Source organism: Globicephala melas, chromosome 20, assembly GCF_963455315.2.
Source record: "Globicephala melas chromosome 20, mGloMel1.2, whole genome shotgun sequence".
NCBI lineage: Eukaryota > Metazoa > Chordata > Mammalia > Artiodactyla > Delphinidae > Globicephala > Globicephala melas.
The window spans coordinates 983,045-1,002,125 of NC_083333.1; the positions used below are offsets into that span (position 1 = coordinate 983,045).

At 43.3% G+C, this 19,081-nt stretch overlaps 1 protein-coding gene across 1 annotated transcript in view; it reads left to right on the top strand.

Annotated features, from left to right (window-relative positions):
• The window catches only part of LOC115850676 (AP-2 complex subunit beta-like), a 76,203-nt gene that overhangs the window by 47,541 nt on the left and 9,581 nt on the right, over positions 1–19,081 (top strand). The window contains 1 exon segment of the mRNA XM_060290040.2: positions 4,768–5,027. Within this exon segment, the coding sequence (XP_060146023.2) occupies positions 4,768–5,027 (260 nt within the window).

Sequence of the window (19,081 nt, forward strand, 5' to 3'; positions counted from 1 at the left end):
CCACTGAATCAAGCCAGATTAGTAGAGAGCTGGGGATCTAGACTGCATTGTATTTGACCCTTATTAGAATTGTTTTTACTGAATTACACTAATATCATCATCCTGTAGTAAGGGTTGTCATGAGAAACTATCCTCTTTAGATCTGTTATCAAAGTATTTATTCCATTATATATTTTTTTCTCTATGAAACCCCATAAAAAAATTCCTAACCAGTTTTGGATTCTCTTATGCATTAGTATGTAATTAACTGCCCCTCTGAATGGCTTATCTGACTAGACTTGTTTTCCATGTCAGATGTTTGAAACCTTAGAATCAAATTTAAGAATCTCCCGTAGAAAATGTGTGGGTCATCGTGGCTTGCGTTTTTCTGCCTTTGCTTCTAATTTATGTTCTCTAGCTTTAGATGTATTTTTATAAGCTTTGCTAAATCCTTTTCTAGAACACGGCAGGGTATAAATAAACCATCAGACGTTCCTAATTCTAGATTTTCTTTACAAGGACTAGTAGAGAATCTTAGTAACAACAGTCATCTGTATAGTGCTTACTATGTGCCAGGCTTTCAGTAAGGGTTAATACTGTTACTCTTCCCATTTCATAGGTGAGGAAACTGAGACATAGAGAGGCCGGCCCAGTTAGTATGGGGTGGAACTAGGACTCAAACCCAAGTAGCCTGGCTCCAGAGTCTTTGCCCTTTTCTACTCTGTTCATGCTGCTTCTCAAGTCTGAAAGTTAAGAATGACTTTTGAGAATACGCATTTCCTGTCTCCCTGCCTGAAGCATTGTTGTGCATAAGCCAGTATAAATAAGTGAACTTAGAGGTTTTAAGATTATTGTGGATGATTATTTCATATTTGGCTATAAATAATTAATACAGTTTCTCTAGACTTGCCTTTTCTGTCCAATTAATGAAATCTGAGGCATTAGCATAATAGAATAAGCACATTTATATAAGTCTTTTCCACTGGAATTTTCCTCTGGAATTTTTTTCTCAAGTTCGTGAAATAAGAACCTAATTTAATATTTATGTTACCAGCCATAAATTTTTAAGTTGAGGGCAGCATGATCTGCTGAGTTACGTTAATTTGAATTGGGTGGTGGGGTTCTGTTTCTGCTACATCCACTGGTTCAGGACGTGACTGGGCAAATTTCTCTGTCATACTACTGTTCTGTCTTTATAGTAGACTTAATCGTGTTGTTTATCTGTGCTGAGGATTCAGTGAAGTATATGTGAAATCTTTGTGCTTCTAATTTTAAATAAAATGGTGGTATGATTAGAAATATTATGGGACTTCCCTGGTGGTGCAGTGGACGAGAGTCCGCCTGCCAATGCAGGGCACACAGGTTTGAGCCCTGGTCCGGGAGGATCCCACATGCCACGGAGCAACTAAGCCCGTGTGCCACAGCTGCTGAGTGCTCTGAAGCCCGTGGGCCACAACTACTGAGCCCACGTGCCACAACTACTGAGCCCACATGCCACAACTACTGAGCCCACGTGCCACAACTACTGAAGCCTGTGCACCTAGAGCCCAAGCTCTGCAACGGGAGAAGCCACGGCAATGAGAAGCCCACGCACCGCAACGAAGAGTAGCCCCCACTCGCGGCAACTAGAGAAAGCCCACGCACAGCAATGAAGACCCAACAACGAAGACTCAATGCATCAAAAAATAAATAAATTTATAAAAACAACAGCAATAAAGAAAAAAGAATAAAAGGGGAGCAGAGAACAGATAAGACAAATAAAAAAGAAATGACAACAGTTCCAAACCTAACCATATCAATAAGTACATTAAATGTGTCTGAACACCCCAGTTAAATGATAGAGATCAACAGGTTAGAAAAAAAAAAAAATATATATATATATATAAAAAATTAGGGGAAAAGAAAACCAACCCTTGAATCCATGGCTTTATTTCAAAGATTTGTCTTTTCGCTTTGATAGTTTTAGAGGAATTAGTAAAGAATACTCATAGAAGTGTCCAAACTTTAGTAATTACTATTTTTAGTACGTGGAAAAGAAGTCTTCACCTTAGTTTTTCCATCTGTGAACAAGAGACCATCATCATCAAAATCACCTGTGCTGCTTGTTAAAAATAAAAGTTCCTGGGCCCCACTTCTGACATAATGAATCAGAAAGTCTGGAATCTGCACTTTCAGTGGCTTTCCTGGTGTGTTAAAATGTTGATGCACATTACAGTTTAAGAATTACTGTTTCAGAGCTTGCCTGGTAAGAATTGTTTTGGAAGCTCTCAAATTTTGGGAAATACACTATTTTCTTGAGATCCTTACGGGGGCCTATAAGACTAGCAGTACAGTAGATCCGAAACCAAATTTTCTGAGTCACCAAACACATAATGGCACCTTAAAATCATAAAAAGTTTCTATTTTCTTGTCATTAGCTTTGACTGGGCCTGATTTATCGTGGTCTCCATGTGAATTAGTGAGGAAGTGAAGGCCAGCTGATAGTAGTCCTAACAGATCACCCCTCAGGATAACTGAGTTTGGACAGTGGAGATCCTTGCCCACTCTTCACTTCTAGTCCTGGAAAATTTGCACTCATTTTCTCATTTCTCATAGGACTAAATTTTTCTGTTAAGATTTACAGTACGTATACCCTTTGATCCAGTGATTCTGTCTCCAGAAGTTTGTCCTGTTGCAGTGTTTTGAATTTGTGGGGGGACTCAAGCTATTTTCACAGAAGTATATATTTTGCGAATCTCGACAGGAATTTTTTTTTTTTTTGCCATTTGGTTAAATATGTACCAGCTATATGAGAGAAATAGTTTGAAGTAAAAAAAAAATATTTTGATAAGTATATTATTAAGCTGTATTATGTAGTTTATTTTAATATGTTTAACAACTTTACTACTATATAACGGCAAATTAAGTTTTCCCAGTTAAGTGATGTGTAGTGTTCATTGTGTAATAAAAAGCATAGTCTACAAATTTTAAATGACATGCTTTGGGGACTGAATATACAGATTAAAATTTAACTTTTAATTTAAATATCATAAAAGCTGGGCAGGGGATTGCTTTCCTGATGTGATACTTGGAGAAAGTTGTATTCTGCTCTTTTAAAAAATCAACTTGTTTATGTTTCATAATATTCACGCTTTGTTTCCAAATGAAAATCTAAGTGAGGAGGTTTCAGGCTGCTATTTATAAACACTTCCTCAGGAGCAAATTAGCCCCCCTCCCAACAAGCAACAAAACAAACTCATTTAAATTGGATAGTATCACTGTTTCCTTTTTTTAACCCTGGCATTTCAAATGCTACAAACATTTTGATATGAATAATACATGTATATATGTGCATTTCTATTAGAATAATGCAACCTATGAATGTGATAAAGATTACCTTGAGGTAAAATTTACCATTTTTATACTGTATTAACTTGTATCTCAGTATTCTTTATGCTTTTTTGTTTTTAACCAGCACTCCATTTTGAGTGCAAATTAAATAATACATGATTAAGAAAATCTATATAAAACCATCAGGGTCACTTCTGGTGTTGAGCTGAATGATACGTGCCTTAAATGGCTAAATTATAAACCAGTTCATCTGCTTATGTAGAAACTCATGGGAAAAACCCTGGCCTAGTTTAAAGAAAATATTTTTGTATGTGTTTTAAATACAGAAATTGAAATGGGACTGATTGTTGCCTTTAATAACATGATACCACTGGAACAATTCATGCGTAAATGAATGCCACTATATAGACATTCTGAGAGGTGGATACCAGGATATTTATTGCCACTTTATAATGATTGCAAAAATAAATAGTAGGAAGGAGGGAGAAAGAGGCAACAGCCTAAATGTTCATCAATAGGACACTAGTAAATAATGATGCAGTGCTGCATATACAGTGGAAAATGGCAGCTGTATGTGCCAATATGGAAAGCAGCTTGAGGAGCAGTATATATACTATGAAACTGGTTTTGTATAAAATAAATATATATGTGTGGGAGCTCTCTGGTAAGATATATAGTGCACTGTTAATATGGCTATTTTGGGGATGGGGAGTTAAGGTGGGGTAGGGTTGGATGATAGGGGGAGACTTATTTTTATATTATACATTTCTAAATTGTGATGTGTCATTGATAATAAATTTTTCTTAGCCATGACCATGTATAAAATTATTTTTAAACAGCCACAAAAAAAAAACGAGACCACTAAATTCAAGTGTCACCCCTTTTAGAAGCACTTCGTTATGTTCTCTCTTGAACAGTTTTTTTTATTATTTAGGTAATAGTACCTCTCATACTATATTGTAATAATTAATATTCTTTGAGCTCATTGAAGTCAGGCACTGTGTTGTTGTCTCTTTGTTTCCAGGGCCTGACCAGTGTCTCCATAGGAGATAGTTAATAAATATTTGAATGAAGAAAGAAGGTATGGGTGAAATATATGTAAGCTGTGTTTCATGAATAATCCTGCTAATATTAAAGCAGTTAAAAACATTATTTTTACGTCCTGAGGCCATCGTAAGCAGTTGATTTTTACTGGCTTAAACTTTATTTTCCTTTTCCCAACTTCATTTTGAATTTGAGTCTTAGAACTAACCCACTTCAATTTATATTTAAATTCTTGGAAACATTAGAGATTACAGAATTATGGCTCTATTAACAATATATTGAGTCTAAATATCTTCTTAACGGCCAACTCTGCGTAAATCACTTAAGCATTGCCTTGATAATAAATCCAGCAGTTTGGCTTTCTGTATGGAGAAAGGTTACATTTAAACCTTCTTGCCATTGCCTTTTCATTAGGATTCTGATAATCCTGACCTTCGAGACCGGGGCTCTATTTATTGGCGCCTTCTCTCAACTGATCCTGTCACAGCCAAAGAAGTAGTCTTGTCTGAGAAGCCACTGATCTCTGAGGAGACAGCTCTTATTGAGCCAACTCTGTTGGATGAGCTCATCTGCCACATTGGTTCTTTGGCCTCAGTGTACCATAAGCCGCCCAATGCTTCTGTGGAAGGAAGTCATGGAATCCATCGCAAACACTTGCCAGTACATCATGGGAGGTAAGCAGGTAAACTAGGTTTGAGTGAGAAGTGATTCTCTGTTTAGACGAAGTTGGTCTTCCTCAAGCTTTTATAGCCTAGAAAAATTTGCTATGCATTTGGCAAACCTACTCTACTGCCCTGGAGGCTTCATCTGAATACTAGTGACCACACACAAACAATGGGTTAAAAGGCCCCTCTGTGTTCTAACCTCAGGGTAGGTAAGGTTGTGCCTTTAGAAAATTGTGAAGATTTTCTAAATGGATAAAGTTTGAAAGTTGCTTAAGTCTCCAGAAAGGTGAGGCTAGAAATTTTCCCAGAGTTGAAAACTTGGTAAAAAGCCTGTACAGGTGTACCACAGAGATAGTGCACTTCAGTTCCAGACCACTGCGATGAAGTGTCATGAATTATTTTGTTGTTGTGTTTTCAGTGCATATAAAAGTTATATCTATACTATACTGTAGTCTATTAAATGTGCAATAGTATTATGTCTAAAAAAATAGTCTACATACCTTAATTTAAAAATACTGTATTGCTGGGGCTTCCCTGGTGGTGCAGTGGTTGAGAGTCCGCCTGCTGATGCAGGGGACGTGGGCTCGTGCCCCGGTCCGGGAGGATCCCACATGCCGCGGAGCTGCTGGGCCCGTGAGCCATGGCCGCTGAGCCTGCGTGTCCGGAGCCTGTGCTCAACAATGGGAGAGGCCACAGCAGTGAGAGGCCTGCGTACTGCAAAAATAAATTAAAAAATAAAAATAAAAATACTGTATTGCTAAAAAATGCTTATCATCATCTGACAATGCAGGGTTGCCACAAACTTTGAATTTGTAAAGACTGCAATATCTGCAAAGTGCAATAAAATGAGGTCCGCCCATGTATACATTTAGCTATTTTTATCCTTTACTGTAACTTTGGTTCAAGCTTATGGATGAAGTTAGCAGATACTGCTTCTCTTATGCTGTAAAGCTAGCTGTTAATGAAATAATGTTTGCAGGATTGTTTTATAAGAGCAGCCTAGATTCTGTGTAGACATAGTTGTTCAGTTGCCTGTACCTTTTTTACCAAAATAAATTGCTCCATATCAGTAAGGAAATGCTATTATGAACAGACTGTCAGGTAACATGGAACTCTTGCTTTATAGATAACCTTAAAACTTTAATTTGGGAACGGCAGTACTCTAATAAACTCTTATAATGGGTATCTTGGAATCTTTTCAGAATCTCCCTTCATTAATTATAATAAACCTCAAATCTAAGTAGAATTTGATCTCTGAGTGGTTAGAGTATCTGCACTTGCACCGTTTCTGAGTGTCTCGTATTGTCTAATATAGGTGTTTCAGTGGTTCATGAATAGCCAGAGCGTAGGATTTATTTCTTTACAAATTAGTGTAGTCAACGTTTACAATACTGTAGCTCTGTTTTAACAGACTATGGGCACAGATAAACAAAAAGAAAAGGGCAGTACCCAAGAAAATGATTATTAATCTTTCATTAGCCCTTGCATTGAATCTTTGGTTTTAGGGCAGTGCTGTGATTTTCACCCAAAGGAAACTTGTGGTTTCATGAAGATCAGGCCTCGTTACAGGGTGTTTGACCTCGTAGGCAAGCATATTTAACATTCGCTAGATATGCCCATTTAACTTCTAAGTACATCTCCCAGTCTGTGCTTCAAGTTTTAATAAATAGATACGGACTTTCTGTTGTTTGCCATTTAAATTACCTTTCTCCTGATAACTTTGACCCTCAAATGGGATGGGGAAAGTGAATGAAACAAATCAACAAACAAAAGCAACTCTTCCTAGAACACAAAGAGAGAACCAATATGTAAAAAGAAGCACAGTCTCTTACATAAGGTCTTTATCAGATAAATAGCCTTCAATTTGTCACCTTCACAATCCCTTATGTGGTTCCTTTTTGGATGACCTTTTTGTCCATTTGTGCTTGTTTTGTGTTGTTGTTTTTTTTTTGCGCTACGCGGGCCTCTCACTGTTGTGGCCTCTCCCGTTGCGGAGCACAGGCTCCGGACGTGCAGGCTCAGCGGCCATGGCTCACGGGTCCAGCTGCTCCGCGGCACATGGGATCTTCCCGGACCGGGGCACGAACCCGCGTCCCCTGCATCGGCAGGCAGACTCTCAACCACTGCGCCACCAGGGAAGCCCTGTTTTGTGTTTTTAAAAAAGAAACACAAGTGCAGAAAAATCCCCTTTGAAATAAATATGGGTATGTTGCTGCAAATGGCATGTCTGTAAGAGTACTGACATCACCTAGCTTTCTTCTGCGTCCTAAGGGTAATAAGTGATATGCCTCTGACGTGAAATACATTTGCACCATAAAACCTTAGAGGCTTAAACATGCTTACTTCGTGAGGTCTTTTAAAATCACTTGGGAAAGGGAAAAGTGCTTTTTAGTTGAGTATTGCTTACTATACTTTTCAGCTGCTCTGTGGGCCTGAGATGGTAAATAGTTGTCTAACTTGGAAATATCTCACCTTTTAAATATCTCACCCTTGCCGATGCAAGGGACACGGGTTCGTGTCCCGGTCCGGGAAGATCCCACATGCCACAGAGCACCTAGGCCCGTGAGCCATGCCCACTGAGCCTGCGTGTCCAGAGCCTGTGCTCCGCAACGGGAGAGGCCACAACAGTGAGAGGCCCGCGTACCACAAAAAAAGAAATTATTTTCCAGCCTCCCACTGGAGGCTGTAAAGTGATGTGTCATGTGACAGCCTCCAGGAACCCTTGTTAAAAGGCAAGGTCTGCCCCCTCTTCTTCTTCATCCTGCCCTGCTGCCTGGAGTGCAGGTGCCCTCACTCGAGGCTGTAGGACCAAGGCCATAACTTAGGGATGGAAAGAGGGTGCTGGAGTGAGCCTGGGTCCCTGGCAACCTTGTGGATTAGAGCTTTCTTATAGCCTGGACCTCAGGCCTCCAGACTTTCACCTGAGAGATTAAAAACTAGGGTGCAAAAGCTCGGAATGTTTTGGGTTTCTTTGTGCAGCTGAATTGAATCTTACCTGAAGCTGAAGGCCATGGTTGAGTATGTTGAGTACTTACGGTTCTGACAATGGATTTGTCCTGGGCTACCTGAGCTCCGTTTGCTAGATCATCTGTCAGCCTTGGTCAGGGGTGTAAATGGAACCATGATAGTGCTGGGGACGGGCCTGAGGAGTCAGGATACCTAGGTCCTCAGCTGGCTCTGCTGATGCCAGTACGTTACATGACTTCATGCAAAGAATTCCTTTTCCCCGGGTCTCAGTTTCCTGATCTGGAAACTGAGACGTTTGAATCAGAAAACCTCTAAGGTCCTTTCCAACTGTGATGCTCATAGCTCTGGCTCAGATGGTTGACTTGGATCTCTCTCCCTTCCCAGCTCTGTCCTCTGAACTCCTCATGGCATTTCACTGGTCTCGCCCTTGGACCATGGTCAGGTTTTGCCTTGCATCTCTCTTCTACTTGAAGTTCCCTGAGGTCAGGTCCTTGGGCTTCTTCCTGTCATACCCTTGTCTAGCTTTTAGAATAGTGACTTGGGTATAAAGAGTATTCAGTACACCTTTGTCAAATAGACGATCTCACACAGACACAGCTGGAATATGATCCTGGATCTTTCATGCCCTACTCCCCCGGCCCGCCCCCCAACCCCAGCCCATGCTGGTTCCACTTTCACCCTGTGGAAGCTGGGAGGGAACAGCAGTCCACACCCACCTTCCCCTGCTGGAGCTTTGCCTCCCTCAGAGCTGCACCCACACAGGGTTTCCCTGCCCCAACTTGTTGCTAATTTTGGTCTCTGTGGCTTGGTCCTCCTCTGCCACACCTTCCTGTGATGTCCTCAGGCCGCCATCTCCCAGCCAGGGACCGAAGGAAGGGAGATACCACTGAATGCCCTGGCGGGGGGGCGGGGGTAGGGGTTCTTTGCTAAGGTTTTCTACGTCTTTCCTTTCCAGTAGTTTATTCCTCCTCATTCTCATCCCTCCCAATCACGAGCTTTGTGAACATCATTCTCCTAGCGCAGACACCAAAAAGAGAAGGAACAGAGTGGGTGAGCAACTTCCCCTGGGTTGCACAGCGGGAAGGTCTCTGTGGACAGTAAGTTTCTTGGTGGCCACCTTCAGCAGAAGATGACAGAAAAGGGTAAAGACCCTAGTCCTGTAATGTTCCCATCCATCTTTGCTCCGTGAATATCATAATCTCTCTCTGTGGCTGGGAAATGCCCACCTTGGTTTGGCAGTAGGGTTTGGATCTTTTTGGGCATCTGAACCTTCCTCCACGCCCCTTCCCCTCTCTTTCTTACTGCCCACAGCTCATCAGTCTCCACCACAGGGCAATTCCAGTCCCTGCCTCCTGGTCTCTGCTCTCCTCTGGACCGTGCTAGGGGCTGTCACCTACCCGGCGTGACACCATTACCCTACACAGTTGGTAGCCTCACTATCCTCATTCTAGAGGTGAGGACACTGAAGTTCAGAGACGTCCAGTGACTTGTCCAAGGTAACACCCCAGGTAACGTGTAGGGCTGGGCTCTGAAATCATGTCCTTAGCCCCCAAGCCCAGGGCTCTCTCCTTTGCAGCCTACATGGGGTGGGGGCAGCCGTGCTTTCTTCCACTGTCCTGGGGAGTGGCTTTATTGGAGAAGAGCACAAACTCCACAGTCGACATAAATGGAGCACTGACTCTGTACCAGGCTTGGCTTGAACTCCTTCAATCCTCACCACACCCTATGCAGTGGGTACCACTACTCTTTGGTTTATAGCCAGGGAAACTGAGGCCCAGAGAGATGAGTGACTGATCCGAGTTAACATATCTAGTGGTTGACAGAAGTGTCAACTTGAACCCAGGACCGACAGCTTCAGTGCTGAAGAATGGTGCTGCCTTTCTGAAAGGAAAAGCACAGGTTTGAGAGAGCCATATAGGTCTGGGTTTGAAGCCCCGCTTTGCCACGTCTAGCTGGTGCCGTCTCTCTCACCTGGGCCCCTAGATATGCAACGGGGGTGCTGCCCTGCAGTGTTGGGTTGTGTGGACACAAGAGAGGCATCTAGAGATAAAGCTCATTATAAAGTTCTGGCCCTGGGCGCAGGGTAGGGGCTCAGTCAACCCGAGTTCCTTTCTTCTCTTTCTAGGCTTCAGCTAAGGTTCTCCGGTCTCAGCCCACGAAGGAAGGATCTTAGATTACAGGAAAGAGGGTGTTCTACTGAAGTTGGAGCCGGCTTCTTCCTGGTCCCAGGCAGCTTGCCCTTTTCATCTTCCTGGACCTCGCTCCGAGGGGCTGTGGGAGAGACTGTGCCCTGTGTCTCCCTCTCTGTTTTACAGCCTGAAGTTTAATCTTCTCCCCTCCCTGCCCACCCTGGTGTCCCCTTTCCACCTCCCTAGCACACTGCCCGTGGGTTTCTACCATGGAAAGGCCCTACTGCCTGAACTCCTATCTGCTTCCTGTGGTTAATATTGGGACAGGTTCTTTGAGTGGGAACATCTGTCTGAGTCACTGTGCCCTCCGCAGCTCCCACTGACTCAGCATTGGGCTTCCCTTCCTGTCCCCATCCCCCCCTCCCACAGGTGAGCTTCTCCCTGCTCCACTCTGACCACCGGCTCCTCCTTTACCAGCCGCTCAGAGCCTCTGAGAGAGGGCAGGGCTCAATTTCAAGGCTCCACTCCTTTTGAGCACCTGCTCTGAACCAGGCCCTGTGCTAAGCATTTTCTGTGCATTATCTTATTTGAGTCTCAAAACGTCACTGTGTGGTCACGGTTAGTTACTAACTGTTTCCTCTTGGAGGCTCAGGGAGGTTAAGGAGGTTAATTTACCCCAAATCGCAGAGCTAGGCAGAGCCATGACTCAAACCCATGTCTGGTGGACTCCAGATCCCAGGTTCTTAAACACACTGTCCTGTGCGATATTTGGTCCTGAAGCAGAGGGAAAGACAGACGAGAGTCCTTCTAGGTGGGAGAATTTGAATACCCCATCACACACTCAACTTTGGGGGAAAATGTGGCTCCTGGGCACCCACTTAGAAGTCAGAAGTTGCCCTGGGATTTCCCAGAGACCAAAGAAGGCCACCATGTGTGGGAGGGAGGAAGTGTGAATTTCCAGGGGCCGGAGGGGTTCTCAGTGCTTGGAGTCCAGTGGTGCTGGGCTGTCCAGTGGTACTTTCCTGTAATCTAAGATCCTTCCTTCGTAGAGGGGTGGTTCTCATCTCCTCGGAGGTCTGGGTTACTTGAACTGGGCTGTTCATTCCCTAGCAGACCTTCACAGAGGGCCCTGTGTGTACTCACACTCTACCACCAAGGCTCTCTGGGTAGTAAAAGAGGCAGAAGTGGCAACAAGTATTGGCATGGCTGGTGACAAGGGCTATGGTGGAAGCAGGCAAAGAAGGAAGGCTTTGAGGAAGGCTCTGAAGAAGGGCAAGGACCCACTCTCCCCAAGGTCTCGTGTAGAGTGATGGAAGGTCAGAGAGTGCTGGGTTCAAATCCAGGCTCTGACGCTTCTGACCTAGGGGATCTCCAGCAGATTTTCTCTGAGCTTCAGTTTTGCCATCATGAAATGGGGATAATCCTGTCTACGTCACTGGAGTGTAGTGCCTGGTAAATAAGGCGGTTTTTTTTTTTTTTTTTTTTTGATTGATTGATTTTGGGCTGCGTTGGGTCTTCATTGCTGCATGCGAGCAGGGGCTACACTTCGTTGTGTTGCGTGGGCTTCTTATTGCGGTGGCTTCTCTCGTTGCAGAGCATGGGCTCTAGGCGCATGGGCTTCAGTAGTTGCAGCACGTGGGCTCAGCAGTTTTGGCTCGCGGGCTCTAGAGCGTAGGCTCAGTAGTTGTGGTGCACGGGCTTAGTTGCTCCGCAGCATGTGGGATCTTCCCGGACCAGGGCTCGATCCCGTGTCCCCTACATTGGCAGGCGGATTCTTAACCACTGTGCCACCAGGGGAGTCGAATAAAGCGGGTTTTAAAGCCCTGAGAGGTATCGGATGCTACTCTCTGTTTCCGTTCCCACCTTGTCCTGTCATCAAAAAATACTTGCAGGAACAATCTTCCCAGCAGCCATGGTTGCTGTCAAAGTCAATGGCTTGATCCTCAAGTTAGACAGTAACTCTGAGCTCTACTCCTTTGGCCTGATCACAGAGGGTTTTAGATAAGAGATTGAGGTGAATTGAGGGTCACTCCCATACCTCTTCTTAAAAACAAAGCAAAAGAAAACAAAACAAGCAAACAAAAAAAACCCAAAACTAAAAATGGTGTTACAATGTCAATTGATGGGGAATTGGGAACTTTAACTTGCAAAGATGCTGCTTAACCCTCAAAACTGGGAGGCTTTACAGGCTGGGTTAAGAACACAGATTTGAGACCCAGACTATCTAGGTTTGCTTCTTGGCTCCATGATGTTCAAGCTGAATGAACTTGGACACTTTTCTTATAATGCCCAGTATCCTTGCATTGGGCCTTATCTTTTTCAGCTGAGAATGGGGATCCTAAGAGTACTTACTACTAGGGTCTTCCTCCTGGAGAACATGTGAGGCCAAAATAAGATAGCATGTGTCAGGAGCTAAGCACAGAACCTGGAGTATAGGAAGCTCTCAGAAAACATTAGCCGGTCTGTTACTGCTTGGAAACTGCGGTTTAGCCTTAGAGAGTCGCAGTGCTGGCCGGGACTCTGGGGTTATCTAGAGGCATGGTTTTCACCTGGGGGTCTCCATGGTGTGTGGACGTGCCACAGGAGCCCCTCGTCAGATTCCAGAGAGGAGTAGGCAGGCCCACCTATCCTCTGCCTCTGCCCCTGCCCCCATCTGTTTCATAGCTTGGGGTTCCCTGTAAAAGTTGTTTGGATAAAAGTGTGTGTGTGTGTTGACAGGGTTGGGGGTGGGTGGTTCTATTGTTTTTTTTTAGAAGTTTGAAATCTACAGATTTGTGTCAGTGATTTCCAGCTCCCTCTACCCCATGAGGACCTTTGACTATCTTTTCATCATAAACCCCATGGTTTGAAGAGTGTGGTCTACCTCCAAACTACATGTATTTAGCAATGACGTGTAAGATTTTTAGCTCTGGTTAAGGTATTTTGGGAAGACCTTTGGCAACACTTACAATTAGGAATCGTCATTGTCTATTTCAGAGTCTGAGAAGAGACTGGGGCCCTAGGCCTGGGACTTGGATCCCCTCTACTCCTTTTCCTACAGGGGACCACGTCTTATGAGCACCTTCTATGAGCATCATCTTATTTAACTTTCACAAGCATCCTTTGCTCCAATCTTCATTTTAGACTCAGAGAACAGAGCATGGAGGCATGGGCGGGGGTTGTTGGTGGTGGTATGTATCACTGCCCAGTATCACTCATTTGATAAATGGTTTTCAAAGTCCCAGCCCACTGAAGCTTTATTTATTTTCTGCATGAAAACTAGAGGCTTGTAGGAGCTGTCCACTTTTTTCCAAATCATCCCAACTCTTCTAAACATTTCACTGTTATTTGGAATTCATTAATTGGTTCCCTCTGTTAGCAGAGCTATGCAGGAAGGTACAGATGAGAGAACTGTGTTAAGCCACAAGTGGTCTGTGTTTGATTTCATTACTTGCATCTCCTCCACAATTCCACGCTACAATTTATTCACACATACACATGAGCATAGTCTAAGGAATACATGCTCAGAAACAAGGTCCGCAGCAGAACCCCAGACATATACACTCCACAACACGTCTGTTCTTTGAGGCATAAACATGGAAGCGGATGCACACACAGAGACGGTCAGATACTCGGACTCTTATATGTATCCAGATACAAAGAACCATAGCTACACAGCATGCACACACATACACGTACACCCTAATTGAAATGAGTTCTCTCTGAAGCCCGTTTGACCAGATGTCTTTGGAAGGAAGAAGGGATATAGGATTTACAGAAATGAAAATTGCAACGATAACAGGGTAAACTTACATGCTCACTAAACTGGCAAAAAAAAAAAAAAAAGTTGGAGAGGAGTTGAATAATGACACCCAATGCTGAGGACTACTTTTTATAAAACAAGTGTTTTTATACATTGCCACTAACAAAGAAATGGTCGCTTTTTTTCGGAAACATCTTTCTTATCGCTCCAGTAGTCAGATGTGTTTATACTCTCTTTTGTTGTAATTCCACTTCTAGGAAGTTAATCTAAAGAAGAACATCGACAAGAAGAAAATTTGACTTATAGAAAAGTAGCCACAACACTGTTACTTAGGAAATAGTGGTAGCCAGATAAATATCTACAATTAAATCCTGTCATCTCAGTTTGAGGCAGTCTTTTCCAGCCACATCACAATGACAATTATGAAGACTAGGGAACATCACAGAAAATATTTATGATAAAGTCAGTGAAAAAGAAGAGCACAAAACTGGGAGTTCACTGTGGATGGGATGAGATGAAGATTTGTCTACAAAGAGCTAAACAATGGAAAGTGAGAAACGAACAGCTCTTTGAGAGAGATATGACTATTATTGATTTGGTTTTTTGTTTGTTTACTTTAATGTTGTTATAATAAAGATTTCTGTTCCCAAAGCTATCTGTAATATAAAAAACCCAATGTAAGCCAGCCTGACAACTGCAGTAAAGATTTAACCCACTCGCGGATAATGGACCCTTAGCAACTCCTATGTTCGAGGGGCTGTATACACAGACATGTACATCTCTAAGAATGTCTTTGTGTACACTGGACTTGGTCAGCCTCCCAGCCTCAACCTACAAGAGTCTTAAATGACAAGCTAAGAATTGTCCATGGTGCTTCACAGGCCTAAGGCTCACCTCTGTTATTCTTCCAATCCCTAAACTTGAATATTTTCAGGTGATCTATTTAATACAAATGTCTGACCTTGCAGCTCTTGATCCTTGGAGATAAGACTCCAGTTGGTGAAAAAAGTTATTCAGTAGGGCCAGAGACCAAGTAAGGTCTAGGCTTTCCATGAACTAGCTCTGTGACCTTTGACCAAACTTGTTAGCATTCACTGAAAATTGACCGCTTTGGGTGCTGTGGTGGATGCCCTACACCAGAGGTCCTCAACCTTCAGGAGCGCCAGAATCACCTGGAGGGGGTTTCTTGCTGATACAGAGGTTACTGGGCCTCACACCCTGTGATAAGACTCAGTAGGACTGGAGTGGGGCCCAGGAATTTGCATTCTAACAAGCTGCCAAGTGATGTTGAAGCTGCTGACCCAGTGTGGAGGGCCACTTGCTCTACATAGATTTTGCTCAAAATAACCTTGCAAATGAAGTGCCTTAAATATTACTCGCATGAACTAAGAGGATAGAGAACTTGAGTGACTTGGAAAGTCATTTAATCTTCTTGGTAATAAGATTACCTCCTGCTCTTTCAAGAACTGAAATATGGAATTGATGAGACAATCCAGATACTAGTCATTTGCTCTGATGTGAATACCAACACACACACAGACACACACACACATACACACACACACACACACACATCTTCCCCTCTATTATGGAGACCCACTGCCAGCCTGCCTTCTTTTTCAATATGAACTATCTCCAGGGGTCAGTTTCCTGTTTGTTTTTTGTTTTGTTTTTCAGTCAGTGAGAATGAACTGACTTAGATGGTCAACTTAGAAACCTGCATGGTTTCTGCTGTCACCAGGGATCCTCAGCAAAGTGACAGCATGCACTGCTAGTGACTCCGCAGATGACCCAGACTTTGTGGTCTCAGGCTTATCAGTGTATCCACTGTGCTGCCTGGGTGAGCTGGGTGCTGGGAGCATGCAGAGGAGCTACTGCTTTGCAGCTGTGTGCCAGCAGTCCATCTCTGTGCATCTCAGCTGTAGTATGAGGAAAATAACACTGACCTTCATCAGGTAGTGGTGAGGGTTCAATGAGCTGCACGTGTAAAGAGCACAGACTGGTACCCAACAGAGATTTTCCTGTAACTTGATGAAATGGCTCCAAACTTGGCATAAAAGAGTAAGAGGGTGAAAACAGCCAGAACACTCCTGGATGAAACACAAAAAAACAAACAAAAAAAGAGAGGGGAGCCTTTCTTAACCAGATACCATGGCTCATTATGGTCAATGCAGTGATAAAGTAGGTGACCAATAAAAAGAAAGTCCATAAACAGAACCACGTATGTAGGATGCTATGGTACGTGATATGGCTTGTATGTCACATCAATTCAAAAATTAGGCCTGGAAAAACGGCAGTCCATATGGAAGAGAAGATTAAATTGGATCCTTACGTTACACCATATGCAAAAATCAACTGCAGATGGTTAAATGTTAAAAATACGCCCCTGGGGCTTCCCTGGTGGCACAGTGGTTGAGAATCTGCCTGCTAATGCAGGGGACACGGGTTCGAGCCCTGGTCTGGGAGGATCCCACGTGCCGCGGAGCAACTAGGCCCGTGAGCCACAACCACTGAGCCTGCGCGTCTGGAGCCTGTGCTCCGCAACAAGAGAGGCCGCGACAGTGAGAGGCCCACGCACCGCGGTGAAGAGTGGCCCCTGCTTGCCACAACTAGAGAAAGCGCTCGCACAGAAACGAAGACCCAACACAGCCCAAATTACTTAATTAATTAATAAACTACCCCCAACATCTTCTTTAAAAAAAGATACGCCCCTATAAATTTTAATAGAAAACCTTAATAGAAATATCTTTTGAACTTTGGAGAAGGGAAAGATTTCTTAAGATACGAAAATGTTGACTCTAAAAGAAAAGAATGATACATTTTCTGTATTACAATTAAGAGTTTTCTTTCTTAAAAAGACAACTTGAAAATAAGCTACAGGTACTTCCCTGGTGGTTCAGTGGTTAAGACTCCACGCTCCCAGTGCAGGGGGCCTGGGTTCGATCCCTGGTCAGGGAACTAGATCCTGCATGCTGCAACTAAGACCGGCGCAGCCAAATAAAGAAAGAAAGAAAAAAGAAAATAAGCTACAAATCGTAGAGTATATGGCAATCCACATCCTAACAAAGGATTATATAAGAATATATCAAGAGCTCCTTGACATCTGTGAGAGACTCTATTCTTGTTTAAAATGATTCAGAATATATTGTCCTACATCATTGGCTTTGTGCTTGGCCATGTAACCTCCTTGAGCCAACAGAATGTGAGCAGATAGGACATGTGTCATAGCTTAGCAGAAGCTTTAAAAGCATTGCAAGTTTCTTTTTCCTGGATCCTCTGCTAGGAGAATGACATATCCTAAACAAGAGCTGTTCCTTTAGCCTGAGCCCAGGAGTGGAAAGACGTGAGGCAAGGAGCTGACCCACAGGTTGGAGCAGAGATGCAACTGACCTGCAGACTTGAGAGCAAAAAGGAATGTTTCTTGTTATAAGCCACCGATTTGGGGGATGAGGTGGGGGGGGGGTTGTTATGGTAGCGAAAGCTGACCAATATGGAAACTAGTACCTAGCAGTGGGGTGCTGTGCTACCCAAAGAATAAAATGTGTGGTTTTGGCTTTGGGACTGAGTGGCAGGCAGGGAAGTAACTACTATAGGGGGCTGGAAAACCAGCAAGCTATGTAATGTAATAGTTAAACATTTGGAAAAACTGTCACGTGATCATTCGGAAGGCAGAAAGTATACCTACCGAATTTATGGCTTTGGGAGAAGAAGTTTTGGGACAGAATGTTGTTGGTGTGAGTTACTTGTTAGTAAGTACATTTCATCAGATACAAGAAAGAGGTGACAGCAGATAAGACTGGCTCATTTTCAAGCAGAATTGAAAGAGAACATAGGAAGTGTAGAAATTGTAGAGTTTGAATGATGGAAAGGTGCAATCATCTGTTATGTCAACCTCTGCAGCCTGCAAAATATTCTCAAAATAGAAACTAGCTTTAGGGGCAATATCAAAACAAAGGCATGACCTGGGGTCAAGACCAAAATCAAGAACATGACTGTTACTCCCTTTGTTAAGACCTCTGAGGAGATTTAGATAGTCCCAGGGAATCCTGCCAGTTGGACAACATCACTTCTTAGAAAAGAAACTGAATCTCATTAATCCTGATAGCGTCCAAATACTTGGAGTTATATCTAGAGAAGGACGGAGAGGCATGTCTCAAAGCGCATGTTGTGGCCACTGACACTTGAAGTGGCTACTGACCTTTCACAAAAAGTTTTTGAGAGTTCCATCACCGAAAGTGCTGCTGGTCTGGATTGAATAAGACTGACGCTTTAGGACATAAAAGGGTCTTGAGGGCTTCCCTGGTGGCGCAGTGGTTGAGAGTCCGCCTGCCGATGCAGGGGACGCGGGTTCGTGCCCCGGTCCGGGAAGATCCCACATGCTGCGGAGCGGCTGTGCCCGTGAGCCATGGCCGCTGAGCCTGCGCGTCCGTAGCCTGTGCTCCGCAACGGGAGAGGCCACAGCAGTGAGAGGCCCGCGTACCGCAAAAAAAAAAAAAAAAAAAAAAAGGGTCTTGAGCCCCAGACTTTACAGGCAGGAAGCAGACTGATGATATTGATAAGAAAAACACAGACACCCAGAAGAAAAATGATGAAAAACAGGAACAGATATTTCACAGAAGAGGACACACTTAATGATTGATGTGATGGACAAGCGAAGAAATGTTTAACCTCATTACTGTTCAGGGCAATGCAAACCCAGACAAGAAAGAGATCTCAATTCAAAGTGATTTGACTAGCAAAAACGGGAAACTCTGATGATATCAAGTGTTGGAGAGAACATGGATCTACATGATCTCTTACACATGGCTGGTATCTTCAGGCAGCTACTTTAGAAAATGATTGAAACTGTACTCAAAACAGTGACTATCCTAAACCAGCAATTGCGCTTTTTCATATAGACATAGTAGAAGTCTTGCTCGTACAAAAATGTTCATAGCTGCACTGTTTACAATGGCGACAATCTGGGAAAAACCTCAAATGCCCACCAAGAGAGAGTGGATGAATAAATAGGAGCATACTTAACCAATGGAATATTATACAGCAGTTAAAATGAACTGCATTGGCACAGTCTGTAAGAATACTACTGGCCAAAAAGTAAGTCCCTACAATTATAAACACTATGATACTCTTTATAAAGTAAAAATATGTATACTTTTAGAAACACACAGATTAAGAAAAGCAAGGGAATTTGGGTTGTTGGTTACCTTGAGTTGAAGGAGTCAGGA